The sequence below is a fragment of the Ambystoma mexicanum genome, chromosome 7p (genome assembly GCF_040938575.1).
Source record: "Ambystoma mexicanum isolate Mex_15411 chromosome 7p, UKY_AmexF1_1, whole genome shotgun sequence".
Classification (NCBI taxonomy): domain Eukaryota; kingdom Metazoa; phylum Chordata; class Amphibia; order Caudata; family Ambystomatidae; genus Ambystoma; species Ambystoma mexicanum.
The window spans coordinates 174,244,978-174,270,136 of NC_090939.1; the positions used below are offsets into that span (position 1 = coordinate 174,244,978).

Genomic DNA, 25,159 nt, shown 5'->3' on the forward strand with positions numbered 1-25,159 from the left:
AAGTGGGCGGAAGGGTCCGTGGGTGTCGGTATTGGTAGATCAGCACCCTGTGGATATGCTGGTGGATTCGGGGTCACCTTATACATTGGTGGCCCTGGAAGTGTATCAAGAAGTTTTGGGTAAACAGATTTCTACTTTGCTGGCTCCGGACATCAAACCATGTGCATATGGGCAGAGTCATATCGACATACTTGGCTACAATTGGTCAAATTTTTCTTTCAAAGGGAGGCAAACTTTGGGTAAATTGTATGTGGCTTCAAAGGGGACAAGTGTGTTGGGCTGGGATGAGCAGGCGGCACCAAAAATACAGATTCATCCAGGTGAGAAGGAACCGGTTCTCAGTGTCATGGAGGGAGCGGGACAAAATGACATAATGGTTACCCTGACTGTGCTCATGGGCGAGTTTCCTGAGGTATTTTCTGACATCCTTGGTAAGCTCAGAGGTTTTACACATCGCATTGTTTTGAAGAAGGGTGCAGTTCCCAAAGTACATAAAGTGAGGGGAGTGCCAGTAGCGGCAAGGGAGGCATTCAAAGCGGAGTTGGCTAAGCTGCAGTCAGCAGGGATAATCAAGCCCATTGAGTCCTCAGAGTGATTGTTTCCCGTGGTTTTAGTTAAGAAGGGTGACGGGAGCATCAGAATGTGTGTGGATCTCCGGGAGCTAAATTCAAGCATATGGGTGGATAGGCATCCCTTGCCGAATATTAACGAGTTGTTGAAATTAGGAGATGCCAGATTTTTTTTCAACGTTTGATCTGTCAACGACGTACCATCAAATTGATCTGCACGTTGAATCTAGACCCCTTCCTTCATTTGTGACTCCGTTTGGGGCATACAGATTTTGTCGCATGCCATTTGGCTTTGCTTTGGCTTCGGCTATGTTCCAGACGTTGATGCAGCAGATGTTTGGAGGGGTATTGGGAGTCAGCTTTTTTCAAGATGACATTCTGGTATGGGGCAGCAGCAGGGAGGAGCATGATGTCAGGGTGAGGAGGGTCATGCAGATTCTTAAGGACAAGGGTTTGACTGTAAAATTTGCCAAGTGTCAAGTAGGAGTGGAGGAGGTCACATACTTAGGAAATACATTGAGTTCACGAGGTGTGAGCCCCAGAGGGGAGTTGGTACAGGTGTTGAGGGATACACCAGCTCCGATCAACAAGGATCAGCTAAGGGCCTTTCTGGGCCTTGCGGAGTACTATGTTAAATTTGTATCCAATTATGCTGAAAAAACGGTGGCCATGAGAGCTCTTATGAGAAAGTGTGTAAGGTTTGCGTGGTCGCAGGAGTGTTCAGCAGAATTTGAGTTGGTCAAGAGGGATGTGGAAAATGCTCCTTGTCTGAAGTCGTTTGACCCGAAAAATAAAACTGCCCTGACTGTGGATGCAAGTGAGCTGGGTCTGGGGGCAGTGCTGGAGCAATGGATAAATGGAGAATGGATGCCAGTGGCTTTTGCCTCGAGGACTTTGAGGGATGTGGAAACCAGGTACTCGGTAATTGAGAGAGAGACTTTGGCAGTGTTATGGGCTTCAAAACACTTCAGGACATTTTTATGGGGCATACCCTATATTGTCAGAACGGACCATAAACCCTTGGTGCAAGTGTTTTCTACCAAGGGAGTCATGGCGGTATCCCCGAGGATTGCCAAGTGGTCAGTACAGCTACAGGATTATAATTTCTCCTTGCAGTATTTTCCTGGGAAGCTTAATGTTGTGGCAGACTGTTTGTCCCGTTTGCCTGTTGTGAAGGCGGACAGTCAGACGGGCTCGGTGAAAGAGGAAGATTCGCAGGAATGTCAGGTGGCTTTCGTGGCTTCGGCAGTGGAGAAGTCGTCGTGGGATGTGGAGTCTGAGGCTGACCTTGAGTTGAAATGGGTTAGGGAAGGTCTAGTGAAAGGTTGGCACACGGTTGAGGATAGGCCTGAAGGGAAAGGTTATGCCCAAGTTCTGCATGAATTAGCCGAGGGTCTATGGGGTGTGTCTAGGGGAAGTAGGTTGATACCCCCTGTAAGTCTGAGAGGTAAAATGGTGGAATTGGCACACGTTGGTCATTTGGGGCGATCTTTGACTAAGAGGAGACTCAGGGAGGAGTACTGGTGGCCGTCCATCGACAAGGATGTGGAACAAGTGGTGAAAGACTGTTAGGCATGCTCTGTCAGCGATAAGAGGAAGGTACTGCATCCACAACCTGTACATCCGGTAGAGGTTCCAGAGCAAGTATGGTCGAAATTGGCTTTGGACATCATGGGTCCGTTTGAGTGTTTAGAGCCTGAGTCGAGATATATGTTGGTGTTGGTGGACTATACGTCCAGGTGGATTGAGGTGGCGGCATGTTCCTGTGTCACAACCAATTCTGTTATTGCTTTTTTGAGGAACGTTTTTGATCGTGAGGGATTACCTGCATGTTTGGTTACAGATAATGGGGTGCAGTTCACTTCCAGGGCAATGAGAGAATTTTTGGAACAGCATGCCATTTCTCATTATAGAACAGCTCTGTATAATCCTTCTGCTAATGGATTAGTTGAGAGGGCCAATGGTAAAATTAAATCAGCTATACAATTGGCTTTGGCCAATGGTTTGGATTGGCAGGAAGTGGTGACACAATATTTGGCTGGATATCGGAGAACCCCTGCCACTGTTACGGGCAGATCTCCATTTGAGCTCATGAGGGGCAGGAAAGCAGGGACAATGTTGAGAACCCTGGCTATGGGTGGTGGAGGGCCATGTAATACGGATTTGCAGGCTGTTCATCGCAGCATTTTGGCACGCCAGGAGGCCACGGTGTCTTCACAAATGTTTAGAAAGGAGTTGGACGTTAAGCCTGGGGATGAGGTGCACATAAAAAATCCCAGGATGGTTCACAAAGGTTACAGCAAGTTTTTGCCTTCTAGGAGAGTTGTTAAGGTTGGAAAAGTCCATGTGCAACTGGAGGATGGCTCTGTCTGGAGTAAGAGAAGGGTGGTCGTGGAAGGTTGCAAACGCGTGGAGAGGGCAGGGGTGGAGTGCGATCCGGAATCCCAGGAAACAGTGCTGGATTATGATCCTGTGGGTTCGCAAACGATCAGGTTTGAACAGGAAGAGGTTGTCCCACTTCCCGGTCCCTTGGGTGCGGAAGTGAATGTGGAGGGTCAAAATGATTCTGATCGGCAACCTGATGTTGGGCAAGAAGGGGGTCGTCTGGCTAAGAAGTGTGGTCCTCCTATAATACGTGAAATTTACATTGTATGGTGCATTGCACCCATGTGGTCAATCTTTATGTATCCATGAAATTTAACTTGTATTAATGATAAGTTATATAATCTTCTGTTCATGTTTCCATTGTTCAATATGTCTTCGGTTTACCCTGTCACAGCTGTTAACAGTTTTATTATACAAGGGAAGAGGATATGTTGTAATATGCACGGGGTCGTGCATGGGCACTTCTGGAATGTTGATGCATGTTGAGAGTCAACATTCCACAGTTGCCGTTAGGTTGAGCAAGCTGAAGCAGGAGGCCTGTGGGGTCTCGCAATAAAGCACTTATAATCCTCCTACCTGTGTCCGGTGAGGCTTTGTCACCTTTGTATCTAAAAAAATAATTTGCTGGTGGTACACCTTGCATTGTTGATAACTGGTTCTGCTTTTATTGCCTGGTAATATTTTCCTTCAAAAGGTGCTGAAATCCAGTAATTATAGTAATAGTATCACCACTAATATAGCAATAGTGGTAAATAGTGGATGATGTGCACACACAACTTGCCCTTAGTTAGGTTTCACTATGCCCAATGGTAATTTCAAATGTAATTATTTTCCAGCATTGTAGTGCATCTGTGATTAATTGTTTTCACTTGTCAACCTTATATTTGTAGCCTTGCAGTACAGTTGTAATTAAATTGTTTTCACTTGTTGTCAACTTATATTTGTTTGTGATATTGGTGCTTGTTTTGTTTTGGAATCAAAAAATGGTAACAATGCATTCCTTGCCTTTCATCTAGTTACGTTTGAATTGGTTTCATTTTAATGAATTGCACATTAAATAATACAATTTCATCCGTGTGTTTCAGTTTTAAACTTGCATTAAAATTGAAATTACAGTGCTTTTTATTTACATCATTTAATACGGTGACAACATCATATCACCACAATTGAATTGCTTCGTTAGTAAGTGCATCGTTCAAAGCAGCATAAACATCGGGTTACTAGGGAAACCAAAATGGCGGCACGTCTTTTTGACGTTGAAAAGTTATTTCCTCTAATGCCCTTGTTCCATCATAGGTTCACAACCGTAGCCAAAGTTGAAAGATGCGGTGTCTCGCACTGGTGAGTGATCGAATGTGTTCACTTTAAAGGGCGTATTGCAATGTGGTTACAAAACGCAAGTCTATTGCCATTAACAGAGTCACCGAAAAAAAATTTCCTTGACACACTGGATGTACTATACTCATGCGTTTGTGTGGGCGGAGTCTTGTTTCTTAATTACGCGCAAGTCACTATCCAGAAGGGTCTTTATCGCGCAGTTCACTCTGTAGAGTGGCGCTTCTGCTTTTGGAAAATTGCTAACTTGCTTTCCAAATAGGCTCAGTATGCGCGACTTACTTTTATCCGGGGCACTCTCGTTTTCTTGTTTTACCAGACGCTTCCCACAGGCTTTGTGAAGCCTCTCCTGCCTTATCTCTGCTGCTAAAATATAGTCAGAGATTGTCCTAATATGGGAATCATGGAGATGAAAGTAATGTAGATGACAGCTACTCGGTGGGCTGCTGTTCTTGGGTCAATCCCATCCTTGTCGCCACTGAAGAATCTCCCACACCTACTTAATTGATGAAAAGGGAGTTTATTTAGGTATCAGGGTTAGCCCGCCGGTCACATTAAGACCAACAACTGTCCCCTCATCACTCCTCCAATCCTTTACATTCTACTACAGTCCTGTCAGCTGCAATCTTAAATTCCATGTTCCTATATTCTATGGCTATTGTATCTGAGAGTATGAGACATAGGAATTGCACAGTAATACATATTGACAATGAAATACTACAATTACTCTCGACAATTTCAAGGAACTGGGGAGTAAGTCGGGATTGTACATCTTTCTCTACTTCAGGACATGCAATGCAGTGGAATGGTCTATTCAGCACATTGCCTGCCCAACCTGAGACCACACACCTGCTGCATTCGACCATTGAGGTGCAAGGGGAGGGAAGGCTGGTGTCGCACATGTATGTCAAAATAGTAGAGGAAATAATAGAGAAAATGGCAGAGTGGTCCAAGATGGCACACTGTAAACGGGAGAAGTCCCCGGGCCCACAGATCCTCAATCAGGAGGTTCTGTTGTACACAAACCAGGCTGTTTTCCCTTAACAGTCACTTTGAAATCTTCCTTTTAAATTTCTGCACCAAATATACTATACACAGGAAGCGCAGCACAGGCTTTTCCCAGATGTGGTGGAGGGGTGTGAACGCTGTGCTCAGACGCGGGCCACCTTTTTGCATTTGGCTTGGGAGTGTGCACTGTGGCGAAATTTTGGGCGGAGACATATCAGAGGATTCAAGAGATTTTGGAGGTTTCCCTGCTGGTGGCACTCTTGGGTTACACAAGGGGAGCACCAGGGCATCTGAGGGGGCTGACAGAGTTGTACAAGACTTTAGCCAAGAGACGAGTTGCAGTGGTATGGGGTAGGGGTCCTCCACCCTCAAGGAGCTGCTGGATATAGCATGCTGCTATGATATGGAGGCAGACTGTAGGGATATAGTGCCTGGGAATGCCAGACCCTAGAATATTTGAGCCCCCAATAAAACATACTTAATCGCTTGGTCACAGAGCTCTCCTGATAGCTCATAAAATGGGGGCAACTGCTTGGCTGATTGATGGGGGTAGAGCTGGAAATGGGCGAGAATGAGTTATGTTAAAGTATGAATTGCCTTGTGTTGGATAACCTATGTACCTGTGGTGGTATTATTACTAGTTTCTAATGTCGTGTATGCTGTCTTTGTTCTGTTGTATTACAAAACATAACAAAACATATTTTTTTTAAAAAAAGAAGCAATGAGAGCAGAAATGGGAAGAGTGGAGAGGGACAATAACTGAGGCCCCAGGATGGAACCTGGTGGGACACTGTAACATAGGAGTTAAGGAACAGAGGTCTTACCAGCGCAAGTGACAGAGAAGGAACTGTTAGATAAATAAGAGTGAAACCATTTGAGAACAGAACCAGAGATACCCAAAGAAGTGAGAGTAGAGTGAAGAACCGTGCAGTTAACAGAGTCGAAAGCTACAGAAAGATCGAGAAGGATAAGAACAGAGGAGAGCTTGGAGTAGCGAGCAGAGAGGAGGTAGTTGGATTCATGCAGAAGAGCAGTCTCGGTTGAGTGGGATGGACGAAAACTAGATTGAAGTGGGGGAAGAAGTGAGTGCAGATTGAGGAAAGAGGATATCTGGGAATAAGCAGCAGACAGAGGTTTAGAGAGGAAAGGGAGAAGAGACACAGGGTGGAACTTAGTGGGGACCGAAGGGTCAAGATAGGGCCTTTTAAGATGGGTAGGATAAGAGCATGTTTAAATGCAGAGGGCAAAAGAGAATTCGAGAGGGAGGAATTAATAAGGGAAGTCAGATAAGGAATGAGATGAGGATAGACTTAGGGAATCAGAGATGAGGGAAGAGGTGAAGTTGGGAAGCGGTAGGATGGGCACCAGCAAGAAGAGCAGAGGTGTCAATATCAGAGAGAGTAGAGATTGAGGTCAGGGAAAGGGAGGGCGGAGCTAAAGAGGGGGCTTGGGCAGAGACAGATGGGAAAGAAGAATGCAGAGGGACAACTTTTTGGGTTCCACTCAACACAGAATCGATTGTGACGAAAAGGCATATGGCCGTGCCCCTACAGCCCTCCCTCTCATTGATATCAGCGTGGACCCGGGGATTGAACCTGTGATGTGCTGTGTCGTCTTGCTTCCAAGGCGAGCACGTTGCCACTGAGCTATCCTCCCGCTACACTCTTACACCTGGTGGGCATGAACCACAGGAATTATTCCCACATAGAAACTTTGACATGAAACACCCTGTACGGAGACAAAAAGAGGCTACAAAATACACTGTTTGTAAAGGGCCCTCTTGATCTCCACAGACATTTGGGCCACTCCCAAATCAACAAAATGCAGGCATTGAAGAGTCTCCAAAAACCTTCTATCTGTACCAGAATAGGAATAGTAACCAGGTGGCATTTCAAGGGCAACATTAGCATAAACAATGAGTAGTTGTGTTTTAGCTTAGGTACAAGTCGAATTTCAACAGTAGCAGCCACAAGGAAGACATTTATTTATTTTATTGTTCATTTGTAATGCACCAATACACGTGTGTGGCTCAAAGCGCAACAAGGCAAGGGGTGGGGGAACGAACTAGGCCTTGTACATTGTGATCGTGCAAGTGCAAGTATTTATAATGTGCTTAATTTCCAGGTCGATTTTGAAGCCTGGATCCAGGATTCGACCCAGTGTTGCTCAGTGTGTTCTTGCTTCCAAGACCCACGTGTTGCCACTGAGTTATCCTCCCTTCACTGGAGCGAGGATAGCTGGAGGGAGGATATACCACCTGTAGTATACACACAGATCAGTATCCACATGAAAATGATACACATACCCCATAACAGATGCAGAACTCAGAGTAGCTGCCTCATGGAGTGTACAAAGGTATAAGCATGGATATAGGAGGCATATTGGAAGCAACAGATATGGCAGCGGCCATACTAGCATCCATAGTGGATATGGGTTAGAGGTTACCAGCAAGGTGCACATATACGACCATAGACTGAAATTAGAAGAGGGCCATGGTTTTCAAGTGATGTTGCCATGAGTGAGCATGACTTTTTGGTGTGCAACATTTGAATGGGCACTAAAATAATACATGAAGCAATACCAAAGCCTGTTAATCCATGACTGAGGGCCTCATTACACGGATGGCGGAGAACGGTTCATGCCGGTAAAATACCGGCACCGCCTTGACGGAAAGGGGAATTACCGCCCCATTCCAAGGTTTGCGGGGCAGTAATTCCCCCTTCCACCATTGCCCTTCCCCATTCCCATTTTTGGCCCATAGGGCTCAATGGGAATGGGAAAGGCGCTAATTACGGTACCGCAAATTGCGGTACCGTAATTAGCTCCCTGGGTCCCTTTCCGCCTAGGATCACTGTTGTCTCTGTTGGTAAAACCTGGACCCTTGACTATGCACGTGGGTTTCACTGTCTCTAATTTGACCAACTAACCACCTCTCTCGACCTAAGTATTATGCTTTTCATTGATAAGGTAAATGGACCTGCACTATGATGATTAGGGATGTAACGGTATTACGGTATACCGTTAAAGATACCGTGAACCACTTAATTGAACAATAATAACCGTCACATTGTTTATACCGGTATACCGTTCATACCGTTAAGTGGGCTTTTCAATCTGATTTGGAAAGGCTGCAGTAAGCAAGTGCTGCACAGTCTTAGTCTTGCACTGTTGGATGTGCCGTCTGCTAAGTAGTTTCAGTTTGAGCAGTTTTTAATGCCATTCCATAAACCACATGTGCCTGACACAAAAGCAATATGTTAGCAATAGGAAGAATAAATACAGTGCCAAGAAGGAAGAGGTTTTTTTTTTTATGTACATTTTTTTTAAAGCGCTCACACAGCCTGCGGGCATCGAGGCGCTGTTAAAGAAATTGGTTTTGTTTATTTAGTTGCGTAATTGTTTTTGTGTTCGTTGCGTATTTATAATGCACTTAAGCACCCAGAGGTTTCTAAGCGCAGACCCAGGGATCGAACCTGTGTTGCTTCGTGTCGTCTTGCTTCCAAGGCACGCACGTTGCCGCTGAGCTATCCTCCAGGGACTTTAGGTTGGTGGCTTTGGGGTTTATATATTTATAATGGATAATGTTTTCTAAACATATGACAATGGGGGATTTGCCTGGTTCTTTCATTGAATTTACATATAATAAGTTACACTGCGAAATGTAATCATCTCTGTGGGTATTCCCTGCTGCCATACCAAAGGGTAACATGTCTGTGATTACTGAACACCTTGTGGCCCGGAAGTAAACTAAAGGCTGTAACATAAAGAGAGAGTGTGTGTGCGTGTGTGTGTGTGTATGCGCACAAGCGTATACTACCATCAGACTCCATTGATCTGTGGCATGCAGATTATCAAGATGGCAACATGTTCATCTTCACCAGAACATGTTCATCTTCACCAGTAGCCAGTGGGGGGAGCTAAAAGCCTAAAGGACCATTTAAGAAAAGCTATTCAGTTTGCTTTGCCAGTTGCAGCAGGCCCCCCTTTCCACACGTGTTTGTGTTTAGTGGAAGCAAGGGGTGGCATTTCAGTGGAAAGTATGTTGAAAAGCCCAATTCTGGCCCTGGGTGCCTGGTTTTGTTTGTGATGATAAACCTGACAATTTAGAAAATATTTGTTAAGATTAGTTAACTCCACCGCTATACCGCGATAACCATGATATACCGTCAATTGGCAAGAAGGTTATTGTACCGTCATAAAACTAATACCGTGACACCCCTAATGATGATGCTATTTTAGTTTATATAACCACTGTTTTACTATCAACAGCAAGCATGAGCACACATATTAACCTCAGCAAGAGGAAAGAATGAGTTGCCCTTGCCAAGCAGTATAGTGCACTGTGGTACGGCACATGAACATGTGCCCCTCCTAAATTTGATTCCTGGCGACGCCACTGTTTTTAGTTGAGAGCATGCAACACCACTTCCACTTGTGCACCACCAGATGTGTACCTATGCAATTTCCCTGCGTTCCATTACATGTTGTGCTCAACCTCCTCTGTTTTCATTTCCCTCTGCTCTCAAGGAAATCTCTCTTCTGCTGCCACCACTGGTCCCTCTGCTCTCAAGGAAATCTCTTCTGCCGCCACCACTGGCCCCTCTGCTCTCAAGGATATCTCTTCTGCCGCCACCACCACTGGTCCCTCTGCTCTCAGGGAAATCTCTTCTGCTGCCAACACCTCTTCTGCCGCCACCACTGGTCGCTCTGCTCTCAAGGAAATCTCTTCTGCCGCCACCACTGGTCCCTCTGCTCTCAAGGATATCTCTTCTGCCGCCACCACTGGTCCCTCTGCTCTCAGGATATCTTTTCCGTCGCCACCACTGCTTCCTCTGCTCTCAAGGAAATCTCTTCTGCCGCCACCACCTCTTCTGCCGCCACTACTGGTCCCTCTGCTCTCAAGGATATCTCTTCTGCCGCCACCACTGGTCCCTCTGCTCTCAAGGAACTCTTCTGCCGCCACCACCTCTACTGCTGCCACCACTGGTCCCTCTGCTCTCAAGGAAATCTCTTCTGCCGCCACCACTGGTCCCTCTGCTCTCAAGGATATCTCTTCTGCCGCCACCACTGGTCCCTCTGCTCTCAGGATATCTTTTCCGCCGCCACCACTGCTTCCTCTGCTCTCAAGGAAATCTCTTCTGCCGCCACCACTGGTGCTGCGCTCTCAACTCTCAATGAACATCTTCGTGTGTTGTTGGCATGCAGGATCCACCTTGGCCTCAGAATGAGTATGGTGGTAACGGCGAAACACATGTGGTATTTCACATGTTTTAATACCTCCTCTTTTGAAAATACCACTGAATTATGAGTAGAATTTGCATAGCGAGTTTGTGATATGCGGTAACTAGAAAATACTGCAAGGGTTAAAGTAAGGTAAATGCACCCGTGGTGGCAAAATCCCAGGGCTCATTTCTGGCTGGAATTTTGGGAGGTATTTAAATTATGACATGTTTTTGCAGATCCCATGCTCATTCGGAGGCCCAGCATATACTGTACGCACCTTATGAATAAGAAAGCCCTATGTCTGTAATGAGGAGTCATTGAACCCTTACAGCTGGCCGGTCCATCTACCAAAGAGTACAAGCGGGCTCCTCTTGGGCTACTTGGTGCCGCCCAAACTCACAACCTCATGTCTCTGACATTTTGAAATCTATACGGAGTTATCAGCAAACCTTACTCGCCCATTCCGACCCAATACTGCCATTACAAGGTACAATACACATACTTACAAGGGGACGACTGGGTTCCCGCAATGGCGCCACTGCGCCCCAGAGTCAGGAGTACTGCGACGAAGAACCTCAGGGGTGCCATGGCTGCCGTCCGTAGGGTGAGCGGCAGATACCCACAGCTCTGTTTTATATCCGGTCCCTTGGTTGCCCAGCGGCTGCTCCTTTCAAGTTAAACAATATGGCATCACAAATGCCATATCATATCATCTCAAACATCTGCTCCCGCTTCAGCCAAATATTGCCGCATTCCAGCTGACTCATGTGTACTTGTCAATGGATGAAAAGGTTAACTGGTCGGACTGGGCCATAAAACTGTCTCGGGCTCCAATGAAAAAGTGGCCCACAGTTGCAAATGTCTTTTCATTCATTTTGTGATACTGTTTGAATATTAGCCAAGGGGGAGTTTTTTAAATTCAATGGGATGTAAATTGTGAATTTTAAAGAATATTTATTCAGCAACACTGGTCAAAACTACTAACCACACAGTGAAGTAGCTCATCAAACTGGCCATATTGGCCAAAAAGTGGCCCACTTTGACCCAAAAAACTGGCACACGCTAGCTTTTTGCGTTTTTGCTTTGGCCACGGCCGATTGCCCTCTAGGCCAGTCCGCGCCATTTTAAGTAAATGATGTTAATCCCCAAGGGAGTTCATCAACGTTGGCATTGCCATTTTCCCAAGCACCACCGACAGTAGAGTGTGCCAAGGCATTTGTTTACATTGCGCGCAATAGCAATTGGAAATGGCACTGTGTGGTGAACCCTACGAGGTGCCAGTGCTGTACATTATCACATCTCAGATCAGGATGTTGGCTCGCTTGTTGACACGCTTACCACCAGTGGACAGGGCGGGATTAAAGCAGAGGTGACACTAGCCAAGGGCTCACTGGAATCGATACATTGGTGTATATTTGTACATAGATTTTGACTGATGTGGCTTATGCAAACAGATCTACTCGCGCGACGCCATGTTCAGTCACGCACAGCAGTCATTGATAACAAAACCCGCCCATTCCTGGGATACGCAAACTGCGTGACTCCCTCTGCAATGCAGTGCAAAATGCAATCCGATAAGACTGCAGATTCGCACAGACAGAATGAAAACATTAGCAGGCGCGTCTACTGAAATGACAAATGTAACTTATTTCATCTCGTGCGTTCCAGCTAGTTTTGCTCGACAGGTTGTGCGTTGGCTAATCTGCATAATATGTTTGTTAAGTGTGGCCAAGCACGACAAACGACGCATGTTGCATAATTCAGGAAGATTTGCAATGGAGCAAATCACGAGATTCCGGGAGAATCTCAGATTTGCACCTTTGACTATATCCCTGAGTTATAATGCCTAAAACTGGAGCAAAAGTGGTGCATCTCTGAGATATCCTTGGAAATATCTTTGTGAGTCACATTTGCACATGAGCTTCCAAAGAGGCTTGGGGATCTTCAGATTTACTCCAGGTTTGGTGATTTAGGCATACGGCAGTAGGGGCAAATCAGAGAAGCCTATGAGCTTTTTCCCATTTACTCCAGTGAAGTAGTTTTATGATTCGGGCCGACACAGTAGACGGGGGCAAACTATGCAATAGTTATAACTTGTTTATACAGGACTGTTGTGTGTGTCCATACAGTGCTATGATATATGATAGGTTATTTATAACGCGCACCTTTTATTTCATTACATTTGCTTTGCTCTGTTCCTTTTCTGTTTCACACCATGAGCCTGTTCTTTAAAGTATTGGACAAGTGAATTGGTTTGCTGTTTTTTCCTCTATTCCTGATTATGAACTTCTGCAGATAATTTGTTGTTGATATTAAAAGGGAATCGTTTCCAAAAACATAATATATACAGGACTTTTGAGTTCCCCAGTGGTGGTTGTGCGTTTGGCAAAGACTTAAGGTCTCGATTCATGGAATTATTTGGGTGGGAAATAGGGCACTTGCACGCCAAATTGCGTTCAAATCCGTGTTCATCGCTTCATGGAACCGACTGCGTGGGACTTTCTTGGGACTTGCGTGGAGTTCACGCAGGCCGGGAACGTCTGTGCGAGCCATCGAGTGCCTTGTGCCAGGCACCACGCAGAGCATGGGCATGGCTTGCGCAGAGGGCTGGGAAGGGAGTGGAACTCAGAAAATGGGGAACATGCGACAAAGTGGGCGTTACGAAGGACGGCTCGCAGGCAGTCCCTCACATGCCCACATTTGCGCCAAACAACGTGTGTTCATGGAAACACTTGCAAAGCCTCTCGGCATAGGAATGGTCACACAAATCCCTTGATCACTACACCACCCAAAGGCAGGCGTAAGTACACTTGCGTATTGGATTCAAAGCACAGAGGCGGGTTTGCATGTCTGATTGAGGGGTGCGTTTGCACAACCAGGCTTCTGATCTAATTTAGGGGTACAGGTAAGCACTGTAGTGGGTTGCAGGAAGGGTTTACGGGGGTTTGCACACAGATTTTCTGAGTTTAGATCGAGTTACGATTTTTCATACGCATGTTTTCGGGGTGCCAGCAACAGTTATGAGGGATCCTGCGCTGAGACCCTGAGATGTAACCCACTCATTGTTTGAAGTGTGCGTGTATTCACGCCCGGGGCAGCGCGCAAAGGTAGCTGTTCTGGCTTTTTATGCTTTGTGTGTGGGTGTGTCAGGGGCGTTCTGGGCGTGACTTGCGAATACGGTTACTTTGCGCAGTAAATTCCATGCATGTGAGGGGCACCCATTTTTAATTCTGCGCGCATGCTCGCACAGTGTCCTTCTCAGCCCCTTAGAGAGACCTGATCTGTTAGGGTGAGAGTTGTGTCTTCTAGCTTAGAGAGCAGCTCATTATTTATTGTCAGTTTCCTCTGTGATATTTGAAATCTTTATTTGGATAAGTATTTCAGGTTTTGATTCCGCACTTTTTATTGTTTTTGTAAATGCAAATTTAAATTTGAACACTTTTTTGTAGGAGTTTCGTTTTGTTTTTGGTTTCATTGTGTTGGCTCTTGGTTTTTGTTTGCTATCGGTTTTGGAAAACTCTGATTGCAATGATTTGATTTTTTAAAATAAATTAAAATGTGACTTTTGTGGAAGTGGAAAGAATGCAATTTCAGGTGCATAGAAAATGTGGCTACCTTGCTGTTTTATTGGTCTCTAATACCAATTGCTGCAAGCCCTGCACACAGTCATTGACTAGCGAGAACTTGCCCTAGAGACAGGTCAGCTAGGACGCTGACAACATGTCAAGCAATATTTGGTTTTAAGGGACCTACGTGGAGTGAAATGTGATGAGTTACTCTTATCTTGCAGAAATCTAACTTGCTGCTTGTCTCGGAGGGCACACCCCTAGCTGTGCGGTTGAATGCCCTAAACTTTATTTGTGACAAGTGAAGCCCGCACTTTTTCTGATTTACCAACTTTTCCTGGATGTGCCTGTATCTGAAGCCTCATTGGGATGAAACTCTATGATGTCCCCCCTAAGAGTACCTGAGCCATACAGGGTAAGGGTGTGTGAAGGACTGCCATCTGGCAAGCATGTAGAAATACAGTTTTTTTTAATTTGTATTAATACAATTTTGTTAGTGATGCACCTCATAAAGAGTGGTCTTCTGATCAGAGCCCATTTTCAGAAAGTTCTGTGCCAAAAAAAAGTGTACGTATGTGTTCTGCTGCACCAGGCTCCCTAGTCTGCAGCTCCTGCTCTCTAGCTCCATAGAGCAGGCTTAAAAGTCATAGTTGCCCTGTTGGGCAGCAGCTGTGACAGCAATGCCACAGCAGACAAAGATTGCATATACATCTGCACCTTTGATTCAAAATCCTAATCATTATGATGAACTATTAAGATGGTGGCAGTGTAATCTCTAATAATATGCCACAGCTGGGTTTCTGTATGTGATTGACAGTTCACCCAAATATTAAAGCCGCATCTGATTTCTATCATAGACTTATCAGGCTTTAAACCCAGGACAGCCATGGAAATGATATATGGTTTCTACTTAGACTGGCTGTCTCCACTCAGCCAGCAAGACAATGGGCAGGAAGACGGGGTCTCCTTTGATTGCTTAGCAGGTTGGGTAACACCTCTAAGCTCAAGATAGATCCCGGCAGGAGCCTCCTGGGAGCCAAACTTGAAAGAGGAACACCCACAAGTAAAGGGCCCATCCCACATCCGGTAGTTGCATATCAAAGGACTTTTGAAGCTGCAACCTAAGGAAGGGGCAGGGATAGAACAGTCAGACAGAGCAGAAGTGCTGGAGGAACGGTTCCTCCATCTTGGTTTTCTGTGTGCATCACTTTCCTTCCTGTCTCTTACACTTCCTACAGTGCAAAGTTAGTCACTTGTTACCTTAACAGGTATTGAAGTGGGCTTCCTTTTACCCAATCATAGGGAGGGAGTTTGCCTTTATAAGGAACGGCTCACCCACTCCTTGTTTTATTACTTTTTGATGTACAAGACAAGTAGAATTTGTTTGGTCCTTGTAGGGAAAGCAGTCCTGTCCAAAGGCTTCCAGAAGTGAGGTGAAGGGAGATGTTCCAAGGCAGAAGCACACTATGTGCTCTAACCATCCCCAGGGAACATTGGGGGTGACCTTTGTTGGATCAAAACCTCACTCTCTCTCAACTGCACCAGTACCAAGGCTCCTCACTGGAGGTGAAGGATTCCTGCAGGTGTCAGCTAGCCTCTCTTGGTGGCAGTGACGAGAAAAGGACTACTCTTGACCCTTAGCCCGTACACTGGGACTCCCAGCACCAGAAGAATTAACGCAGCTGGATTCCCACATTCTTCAGGTGCGAACCATCTTCTAACCCGATTTGACTGCGTACGTTCAAACCACTAGGAATATTCTTCAAACTCCTGTTGCTGCATTCATTGAACTGCCTCAATGCCTCACCATACTAAGCAGAGCATGTCAATCCAGTTCAATGCTGTGGACGACTTCAAATCACTACTTCTTTCAACATCACATTGGACCACCAAGGTCCTAAATTCGAACCTGCTGGGACTTTGACTGGAACTGCTGGATGCATTGAATTACTCGTGGACTGTCCCAGCGATTACCAAAGTTTTGAAATGGTTTGACCTTCAAGCTGACTCTGATGAGCCCTTTGAACTGCATTGCTCAAATCCCACTGTCGAACTGCATGGATTTACGCTTCAAAACAACTCAAGGGCAGCTCGCCCATTGGACCAGCATGACTTGCCATATCCAAACCTGTTCGATCCACAAAGACAACTACCTGAAGCCTGATTTGATGTAGTTGAACTGTCCAATAACTGATCAAGGTGCTGTTGAGAGGCCCCAGCCCCCTGGGTCCACTTTTGTGACCGTGGTGACTGATATGCCACCCATTTTCTCATTTTTCAATAAGGCATATCCTTTTTTTGTCAATTTGTATGCAGTTTATAGCCTTTCACTCCTGCTACATTACCCACAGTGCTTGCATCATCTGCATTCTGCATATTCTGCATTGTCTGTATCCTTTCTGAAGCAGTGGGTTTTGGTTAGTGTTTCTCTGGCACAGATATATTGGATATGGATTGTTTAATTAAATGCCAAGAACAAAGTGCATTACCTACATACTTCAGAGTCTCCTTGGCGCCTTCTAATAGCAATCTTAACAAGTTTGGCTGCACGGTGCACACTGAGGTGGATAGCAAGGACAACACAAGAAGATAAGTAGAAAACAAGTAGTGTGCTAATGCGCAAACTACATCACTTCTTTGAATTTACTAAGTAGTTAGTTTTGGAAATGTTTCTCTGCACCAAAAAACTTCTCTACAGAATGTATCTTGTTGAGAAACAGAGTACGCCAACCTTTTGCTTAAACACAGCCTGGGTGCATATCATTCAGGAATCTTGACATCCTGTTTGACCAGATCACATGAGAGTTAGCACTTTCAGTAGGAGAATTACATTAAAGGAGGTACACATTTCATGAACTTTTTTCCTTTTGAATCAAGACTATTCCTTAACGAGATAATTGTGAATGAACACTATTTTAGGGCATTGTGGGAACTTTTGACAGTTGGCGCATTAACACACTACTTGTTTTATACGTGTGTTTAATTAAACCATACATTTGTGTAGAACCTTGATTGAACATTCCTTTATTTTGGACTGTTGTACTATTGCTGTGTGGGTTGCTACTTGTATCACATTCACACCCTTCTTAAGAGTACAGCCCGGATCGATCCACATTACCACAAAAGGGGAAGGAGATATTTCACTTGATTGTGCCTGTTTCACTTTATGATTGAGATCACTGTTGGTTTGTACGAGTGTGTGGGCTGAGTAGGCGGTTTAGCTACTACTCTTCATTGCACTCCATCAGGGCAGTGACCATTTCATCACCGGGTGCCCCCAAAACAACCTGTTCCTCTACAAGTACCATTGCAAAACTAGCTGTGCGGCCTCCATGGTTGGTTGCAGGTTTAAGTGCATGTGTATAACTTTGCGGGGAGGAACATCATGCTGTATCCCAATTGTGCTCTTTTTTTAACGGAAAATCTGTACAAAATTCAGTAAATAGTCCAAGTGCTCTCCTTTGTTCTTCTGAGTGTGACTGCCACATGGGAATGTGCATGTGTGGCCATGGCTTGTGCCGGACTCAGGAAAGTGGGCGCTGCAGATCTAAGAACAGACCTGGCCATGCAGCTTCTGGATTCCTGGCCAGAATCCGCATCTGTGTGAAAGTACAGGAAGATGCTTGGGAAATTGTTAAAATGGTACCCGCCCCCCAGTGTCGGGGTGGCTGTCTAAAGATGGAATGGATGTTCCTTCCTGATTGGGAATTGAGTGTTCACTCTAAAATGCTTATTTAACCAGTGAGGGTACATCAGTATTTAGTCAAAACAAGTGAAGTTAAACTTGAAGACAAGACCCTGCGAGAATACAAAAAAAACAGCAAAAGTACAGGGGGCCATGTTGAAGCTCTACCTGATTTCATCTTGCAAGGGTTGACCTGATAAGGAGGCTCTGCCATTGTCTGCGAAACTGGGATTCTCAACCAATCAGAAGCAATAGAAGAAAGATGCACCCTCCTCTTGTTCCGGTGGGCATGCTTTGGTAGCAAGCCTCAAGGACCCTCTGATCACAGAAAACGCCTTGCTGCTCATCCTAGCATGGACTCAGCACAAAGAGGCAGGAGCACTGCACAAGTGATGCAATGGCAAAAAACAATGCCAATAGCCTTATGATACAAAGACCAATAACATAGACCTTGCAACAAACTGGAATCGCCCTGTTCATGTGGAAGCTGTCATCTCTGGACTTTGCTGGCAAGTTGCATCTATGCCCAGCACCTGCAGTTCCACATCACTCTGATTCATCACCTTTCCTTGCAGTATTTCTACAGATTAGCTTGCCTGCACATCTTCATTTCCACTAAATTCATCAGTGCACTGAGACCAGGAACACTATAATTACCCCTGACCTTGCAAGGACCAGAACCATTGACGGTTAGTGGCTAGAGGAATCAAAAGATTTATGGTTGCACGATTCCTTCATATTCGTATCCCTTTGGAAAGGCCTCTGGGTAATTCAGAAGTGTGGTCCTATCTTAAACTTTAAGCCAATACCTAACATTGTAGATACTGTAACATCAGGACAAGCATCACACTCAGCCAATCAGAAACCAATCTTTCTCTCGCATTGATGCTTATGAGAGAGTACGCCCATTTCATTGGCTCTGGGTCTCCTGATGCACCAGCAGAAATACCAGTCTCACCTGGTGCCCAAAGGATCCGTTTGACTTTGGACACTTTGGACACTAGCTGTGACCCTATCAGTTCAGGTTGTGAGCCTAAAATGACGTCCTCAGTCCAAGTTGCTGTAAACAGCACATCCTTTATTTACTTTCAGAGAAGATAAAAATATTTTGTTAATATCACTCATGTCATTCATTTGTTTCATGTTATATATATATATATATTGTAAGACTATAACGGTAGGCTTTCTATTGTGTTTAGAAAATCCTATGATCCCAATATGTTATGGTAGCCTGCCTGTCACGCCTAGAAGATGTACTAAGATAGCCGGTCTAGTGTGCTTAGACAAGCTTGAGAGTAGCCTGTCCATGCTGCCTACAAGAGCCTATGAGGGTACTGTAAACATGGGTCCTGGCGAATGATGACTCTGACAACCTGGGATGTACCAGTGACTCCTTTAGTAAGTTCCTTGTACATTAAATCAGGTACACATAAGTTATGGGCAACATGCTCCGGCATCCTCTCACTCAGGGGTCTACATCTTCAACTGACTCTCACAGAACACATTCATAAATCAACATTCTCTCAGGCTGCATTCTGTGTCACTCACTCCAACATTCCTAGCATTCAGCTCAGGATCCAGGGGAAGCTTAGTCACTGCAGGTACCTTCTCTTTTCACAGAGACGATCGGATCACAAAGCGAGATCAAAGATAGCTCCATCTGAGCTTAGGGTGTGTATAACGCAGCACTTCGGTGGACACCTGCCGCAGGCAAGGCTATGCATCCACACACATTAGATTGCAGCTATGACTACAACAAATTCAGTCTAGCTGGATACTTACGTCTCCGACTCCTTACACCAGACTTACCTCAACACCTCTGCCATTAGTATACAGCAACAACCTACAACAAATGTGGTCTAGCTGGACGCATAATGTGTCTCTTGCACTAGCACACTCTCGTGACCTCCCTCAGCACCCATGCACATGTCTGACCTCATGGGTGGCTTACTGGAGCCTGGCAAGTCCCCCTAAGTCCTAATCTTGGCCAGATGCAAGCACGCATTCTAAACCTCTATGAGAATTAGCGATACTTTGGACTGCGGTCCCCAAGAGCATTCCAACCACCCGTGCGTTGAAACTATAGTAATGTTAAAAGGCGCTATATAAATGGCAACTACAATACAATACAATACAATGGGCCTCATTACGACCCGGGCGGTATGTGAATAACAATGCTCCTAAAGGATTACCGGCATCGCTTACCGCTCCGGCCGATTATGACCTGATAAAGCCTATTAGGGTCACCATAATTAACGGTGCCGCAAAAAGCGCCAAGTGCGCGGGCACGCGACCAACACATGCTGCAAATACCGGCATGGCGCAAACAGGGGAACATTACAATTCACACGGACATGCAAATAAGTCCCTAGTGAAGGCCGTAAAAGTACCTTACCGCCATGGTGCAAATACCGGCATCGCGGACCACCCGTAAACGGCCATGTGCAGTGTTCCCAACTGCCACAGGTGCACACAATCAGCACAGGTGGAGGCAATACAGACTGGGCCAGCAGAAAAGGAGCACACCCCACCCCTTCCCACACCAATTATTCCAATACTACTAGCAATGCAGGGGCTGGAGGACTTGATTGCAGTGGAAGTGCTACTACAACAACAACAACAACAACAGGCAGCACAGAGGAGACGCAGGAGGAGAAGGAGGGCAAGGCAGGGCCAGCATGCCCCATCAGTGCAGCCAGTGGCGCCACGCAGGCAGCCCCCAATTCCATGCATCAGAGCCAGTCCATTCAACCTAACCCCTGAGCAGATCCACACCCTGTATCGTCTGGACAGGGACACCATCACCACCATTGTGGGCATGATACATGACGACATTGTCAGCCTGATTGAAACACGCACCGCCATCCCACCCCTACTGAAGGTAGTGTCTGTGCTCCACTTCCTGGCCACAGGCACCTACCAGCACACAGTGGGGCACATGCATGGCATTTCACAACCATTATTCTCACGTACGCTGAACCAAGTGCTTGATGCCCTCCTCAAGCACACAGATGACCACATTTCCTTACCACGGTCTGCCCAGGAGATCTCAAAACACCAAAATAGGTTTCCATTCACTCGCCAGCATCCCTGGTTGCATTGGCGCCATCGACTGCACCTATGTGGAATTGGAGGTCCCACATGCCATGTAGGTAGTGTACCCTAACCGTAAGCTATACCACTCAATCAACGTGCAAATGGTATGTGACTCAAACAGGATCATCACACATTGTTGTGCCTAATTCCCCGGATCAACCCATGATTCAATGGTCCTGCGGAACTCCACGATACCACGCTACATGGAGCGACATGCAGGGCAGAGATCCTGTCTTCTCGGTGAGTCGCATGTTAGACCCATGGAAATGTGATGTGGGTAGGTGATTGGGGTATAGATGCATACTTCACCTGGCTGAGATGGGGGGGGGAGAGATGCATACTTCACCTGGCTGCGAGTGCCAGAGGGAATGGACCATGCTTATACCCCAAAGAAGCCCAGACTGGACCTGACACCTGACCACATAATGCAAGATGTAAGCAGCCCTACCATCTAAATGAAGCAGTGTCACAATTCCACAGCCATCTGCATGTGCACTGTACCAAATCAGATCGCAACCCCCTCAACACAATGCAGCTACAAGCAATGGCTTTAGCCAATCCACAGCACCAAACACCATCAACTGAAAGGACAGTCCCCCATTAATTCGTACAAAGGAGTCACGTGAGGGCCAAATACATCAATGCACCACTACACTGACACAGAGGGCCAACTGAATTGCATGACACCATTTGTTTTGCGTAGTGAGACCATCATGAGGCTGACATCAACGGTGCCAGGATGAAAGCATACAAATTACTGGACATCTGCCAGATCACAGAAACAACCGCCGTGGACTAACACAGTGCATGAGCACTCACAAGGAACTGGACACCCCTGCGCCCACTAGTTGATGGCACGCACACCATTCCATTAGAGGAATACACACATAGCAGTCACATCGTGTGTCTCCACTCATGCATGGAAATGGGGTTGAAATGAACACATAAATGCATGCTATGGTGTCACTTAATGAGGTTCCATATGATGTGAGGACTTACAAATATACATTGTAGCCCACATGCAGGCTATCCCTTGAAGAGGTGGCTCCTTACCCCAGTGCGGAACCCACAGAACAGGCACGAGGAGGACTATAATCGTGCACATACACGTACCCCTGTGGTGATTGAGCAGACATTTGGCCTATTGAAGGCACAGTTTCGCTGCCTCAGCAGGTCTGGTGGGGCACTCCTGTACCGCCATGAGAAGGTGGCAAAGATCGTCATGGCATGTGTCATGCTACACAATACGTGCATCAGACGGAATGAGCCCCTGCCCCCTGATGCTGAACTGCAACCACCTGACGATGAGGATGAGGAGGGTGGGGATGGGGCAGCACATCAGGAGGGCAGCGGTGCACAGGAGGGACGTGACATGCATCGGATTCTGATCAACCAATGTTTCTAGCACTCATGGATGGGGAGTGTGACATGGAGATGGCACTGGGGGCACTGGGCATGTCAGGGACATGGACACTGTAGACTGTTCAGCAATAAAGCACACATACACAATAAGCAATGTCCACACATGTGAATTATGAGTTACCAAAATGTGTATTGAAGATTTATGACAAAGTGAACAAGCCCTCCACCCCACACACCCTCTCCCCCCTCCCCCCTCAACTCCTCCACACCCTCTGCCCCCTCCCCCCTCAACTCCCCCACACACCCTCTCCCACTCCCCCCTAAACTCCCCCACACACCCTCTCCCCACTCCCCCTTCAACTCCCCCCCATGGTTTGCAGTAGGCTGCACCAGTGGTCGCATGGCTGTGCCTACTGGCCTCCTCCTCTTCCAGCACCAGGTGCCCCACTGTCGGATCTCCGCAGGTTCCTGCCAGACCTCCGCACGGGGCTGGTCCTGGTTGAACTAGCAGTTGATGATGTACCCGCTTATTCAGATAACTGTTTGGACGCATGGCCTGCATCGCTGCCACCATCTCACTGAGGACGTGCCGCACCGCTGCCAATTCGGCGCAAATGTCCTTAGAGGATGACTCTATGGCTGATTTCAAAGTCGCAGCACATTCTCGGATGTCATGCCTTACACCCCCACATTCAGTTATGTGCTGTGTCAACAGGCCAATGAGCTCCTGCTGGCGCCTCTGAATGTCCTGGATCCCCTCTTGGGTAGTTGGGGCTGCAGTGGATCTTTGAGGGGTTTGAAAAGCACTATGTTCCTCGGGCACAGTTGGTGTGGTGCTGGGAGTTGCAGGCCATGATTGATCCGGAGACTGCCTGTGCATGCTGGTGTTGCGCATGCTGCATGGTGACAGTTGTGGGGAATGCAGGGGGCCTGTGGTGGGAGTTGCATCATGCAGCTGATCCTGTTCCTCATCATCTGAGACTGCTGCTGTGGCAGCTGTCTCGCCCACTGTGCTGCTTGCAGCTGATGCAGTCCCTTCTGCCGCTGCCACTTGGGTGCTGGTTGTTGTTGTGGGCGCTGCGGTGGGGGCCGTAGAGCACATTGGTGCTGTGGCCTGTGGTGTTGTCTTGGCCTTCCGATGCGGTGCCGGTTGGCCTATGCCCCTTGAAGTGGAGGGCATGCATTGGGGTGGCTGCATTGATATGGATTGGTAGATGAGTCACATTGGGGGGGAGTGACATACAGGTTGCCTCACTCTTGGGTGGATGATGCATGGAGGCATTTGGGTTGCAACACAAATGGGGTGCATCATTCATGTGGACAAGGTGATGCTCTGCACTGCCTGTAGGCAGTCTTGTGCTTATGTGTCTGGTGGACTCTGCTATAAATCATTGCACTGTCAGTTCAGGTGGACATCATCGTGGTGGTATTGGATTTATTTAATTAGAGACACCTACCTACATCGGCTGATGACGGGGCTCCTCTCTCCATGTCCCCGACTCCCTCTATTGCCTCGGTGCCTATGGTGGTGGCACATATCTCCTCCCATGGTTGGAGTTTTATGGGCGACTCTGCACCTCCACCTGTTGCCATCCCAAGGTTTCGGTTGGCCAAGAGTTTACTTCGCACACGTAGACGTAGGTCGTCCCAGCACTTATGGCATTGTTTTGGTGTGCGGGGTGTGGTGGCAACAACACTGACTCGCTGAGTGACCAATGCCCAAATCTGCTTTTTACGCTGCAGTGCTGGACGGGACATGTCATTAGCAAACACCACATCTGCATGCTCCTGCAGTGTCTCTGCTAACATGGTTAGCTCCTTTCTGGAGAAGCGCTCCTAGCACAGTCGATCTCCTGTTTTTTTAACAGCTTTTGGCATCATAAATTCCAACAGGTAGTGGTTTAGGTGTGTGGGAGTTCTGGTGGTCAGATGGCTCCTGGTTGTGGTGGATGGCAATGGGTTGTGTTTTTAAAGATGGCCGCCGTGCTCTTCCCCGTTGCCGTGCGATGACGCTACTTCCGGTTACCGCTAATGACGATGGCTAGGATGCCGTAGGTGCTATTTCCACTACAGTCGATGCTGGAAAGGGGGATTTTTCTGGCTTTTGCGGCATGGCGGTGAGTTAATTACAGGCATGGCGCAAATATTGTGCCCGTGAACTCGTAATGGGCCGCTTTTAGCGGTCTATTGCCAGCACAGACAAGGTAATTGCGCCATGCCGGTAATGACCGGTACTTACCGGCCGGGTCGTAATAAGGCCCAATGTGTTACGCTTTATTTTGAACCCACCCTCTTCCCCTACTTAGAAATGACATTGACTACTTGGCCGTCGCTACCCTTAGGTGAGCCAGGAAAAGGTTTCAGGAGGCCCTGTAGCTTAGCTGTGACTCAGTGTCACTCCACTCATGAATACACGGCAGAGAGAAAGTGCCTTATCTGTGCACATCAGCTACCATGCCTGATAAAAGTTCTTTCTTTGAAAGAGCAGGCATCAGGAATCCAAATAAGGATGTAATGAGCAGGAGATAACATTGAATACAAAGTTCCTTGGAATCAGACAGCAGCCAGTAACCAGGAACTGCCTCTGGGGAATGAGGAACTGTTACTTAGTATGATGGCAATCTAATTTCCCCATAATATGCAAACTATACATGTACATTGTGACTCACTATGCTTTAAATATCTTCTAGTTGTGCAATATTTCTTTGTGCACAGCCTTAGATACAGAGTTGATGTCATATATGTAGGTTCGTATGGCACCGGTCTCCCAGGGAAGTCAAATGCATCTCCTTGTAGCTGTTGGTGCCAAGTTAACTGGGCTCTTCTAGGCTACAAGCAGAGATGAAAAGGACAGGCCATCTAAGACATTGACACCAGGTCAAGCAATCTGTGATTTGTAGGTTCTCAGTGGGTTGAGATGGCTGTTTTGC

General features: G+C 46.7%; 1 protein-coding gene across 1 annotated transcript in view; it reads right to left on the reverse strand.

Moving 5' to 3' along the window:
- LOC138525922 (integumentary mucin C.1-like) overlaps nucleotides 1–25,159 on the reverse strand; it is a 299,847-nt gene that overhangs the window by 152,871 nt on the left and 121,817 nt on the right. Inside the window, exons 6-7 of the mRNA XM_069636210.1 lie at nucleotides 22,568–23,306; nucleotides 11,027–11,187 (exon numbers count right to left, since the gene is read on the reverse strand). Coding sequence (XP_069492311.1) covers nucleotides 11,027–11,187; nucleotides 22,568–23,306 — 900 coding nt within the window. The remainder of the gene's footprint in view (nucleotides 1–11,026; nucleotides 11,188–22,567; nucleotides 23,307–25,159) is intronic.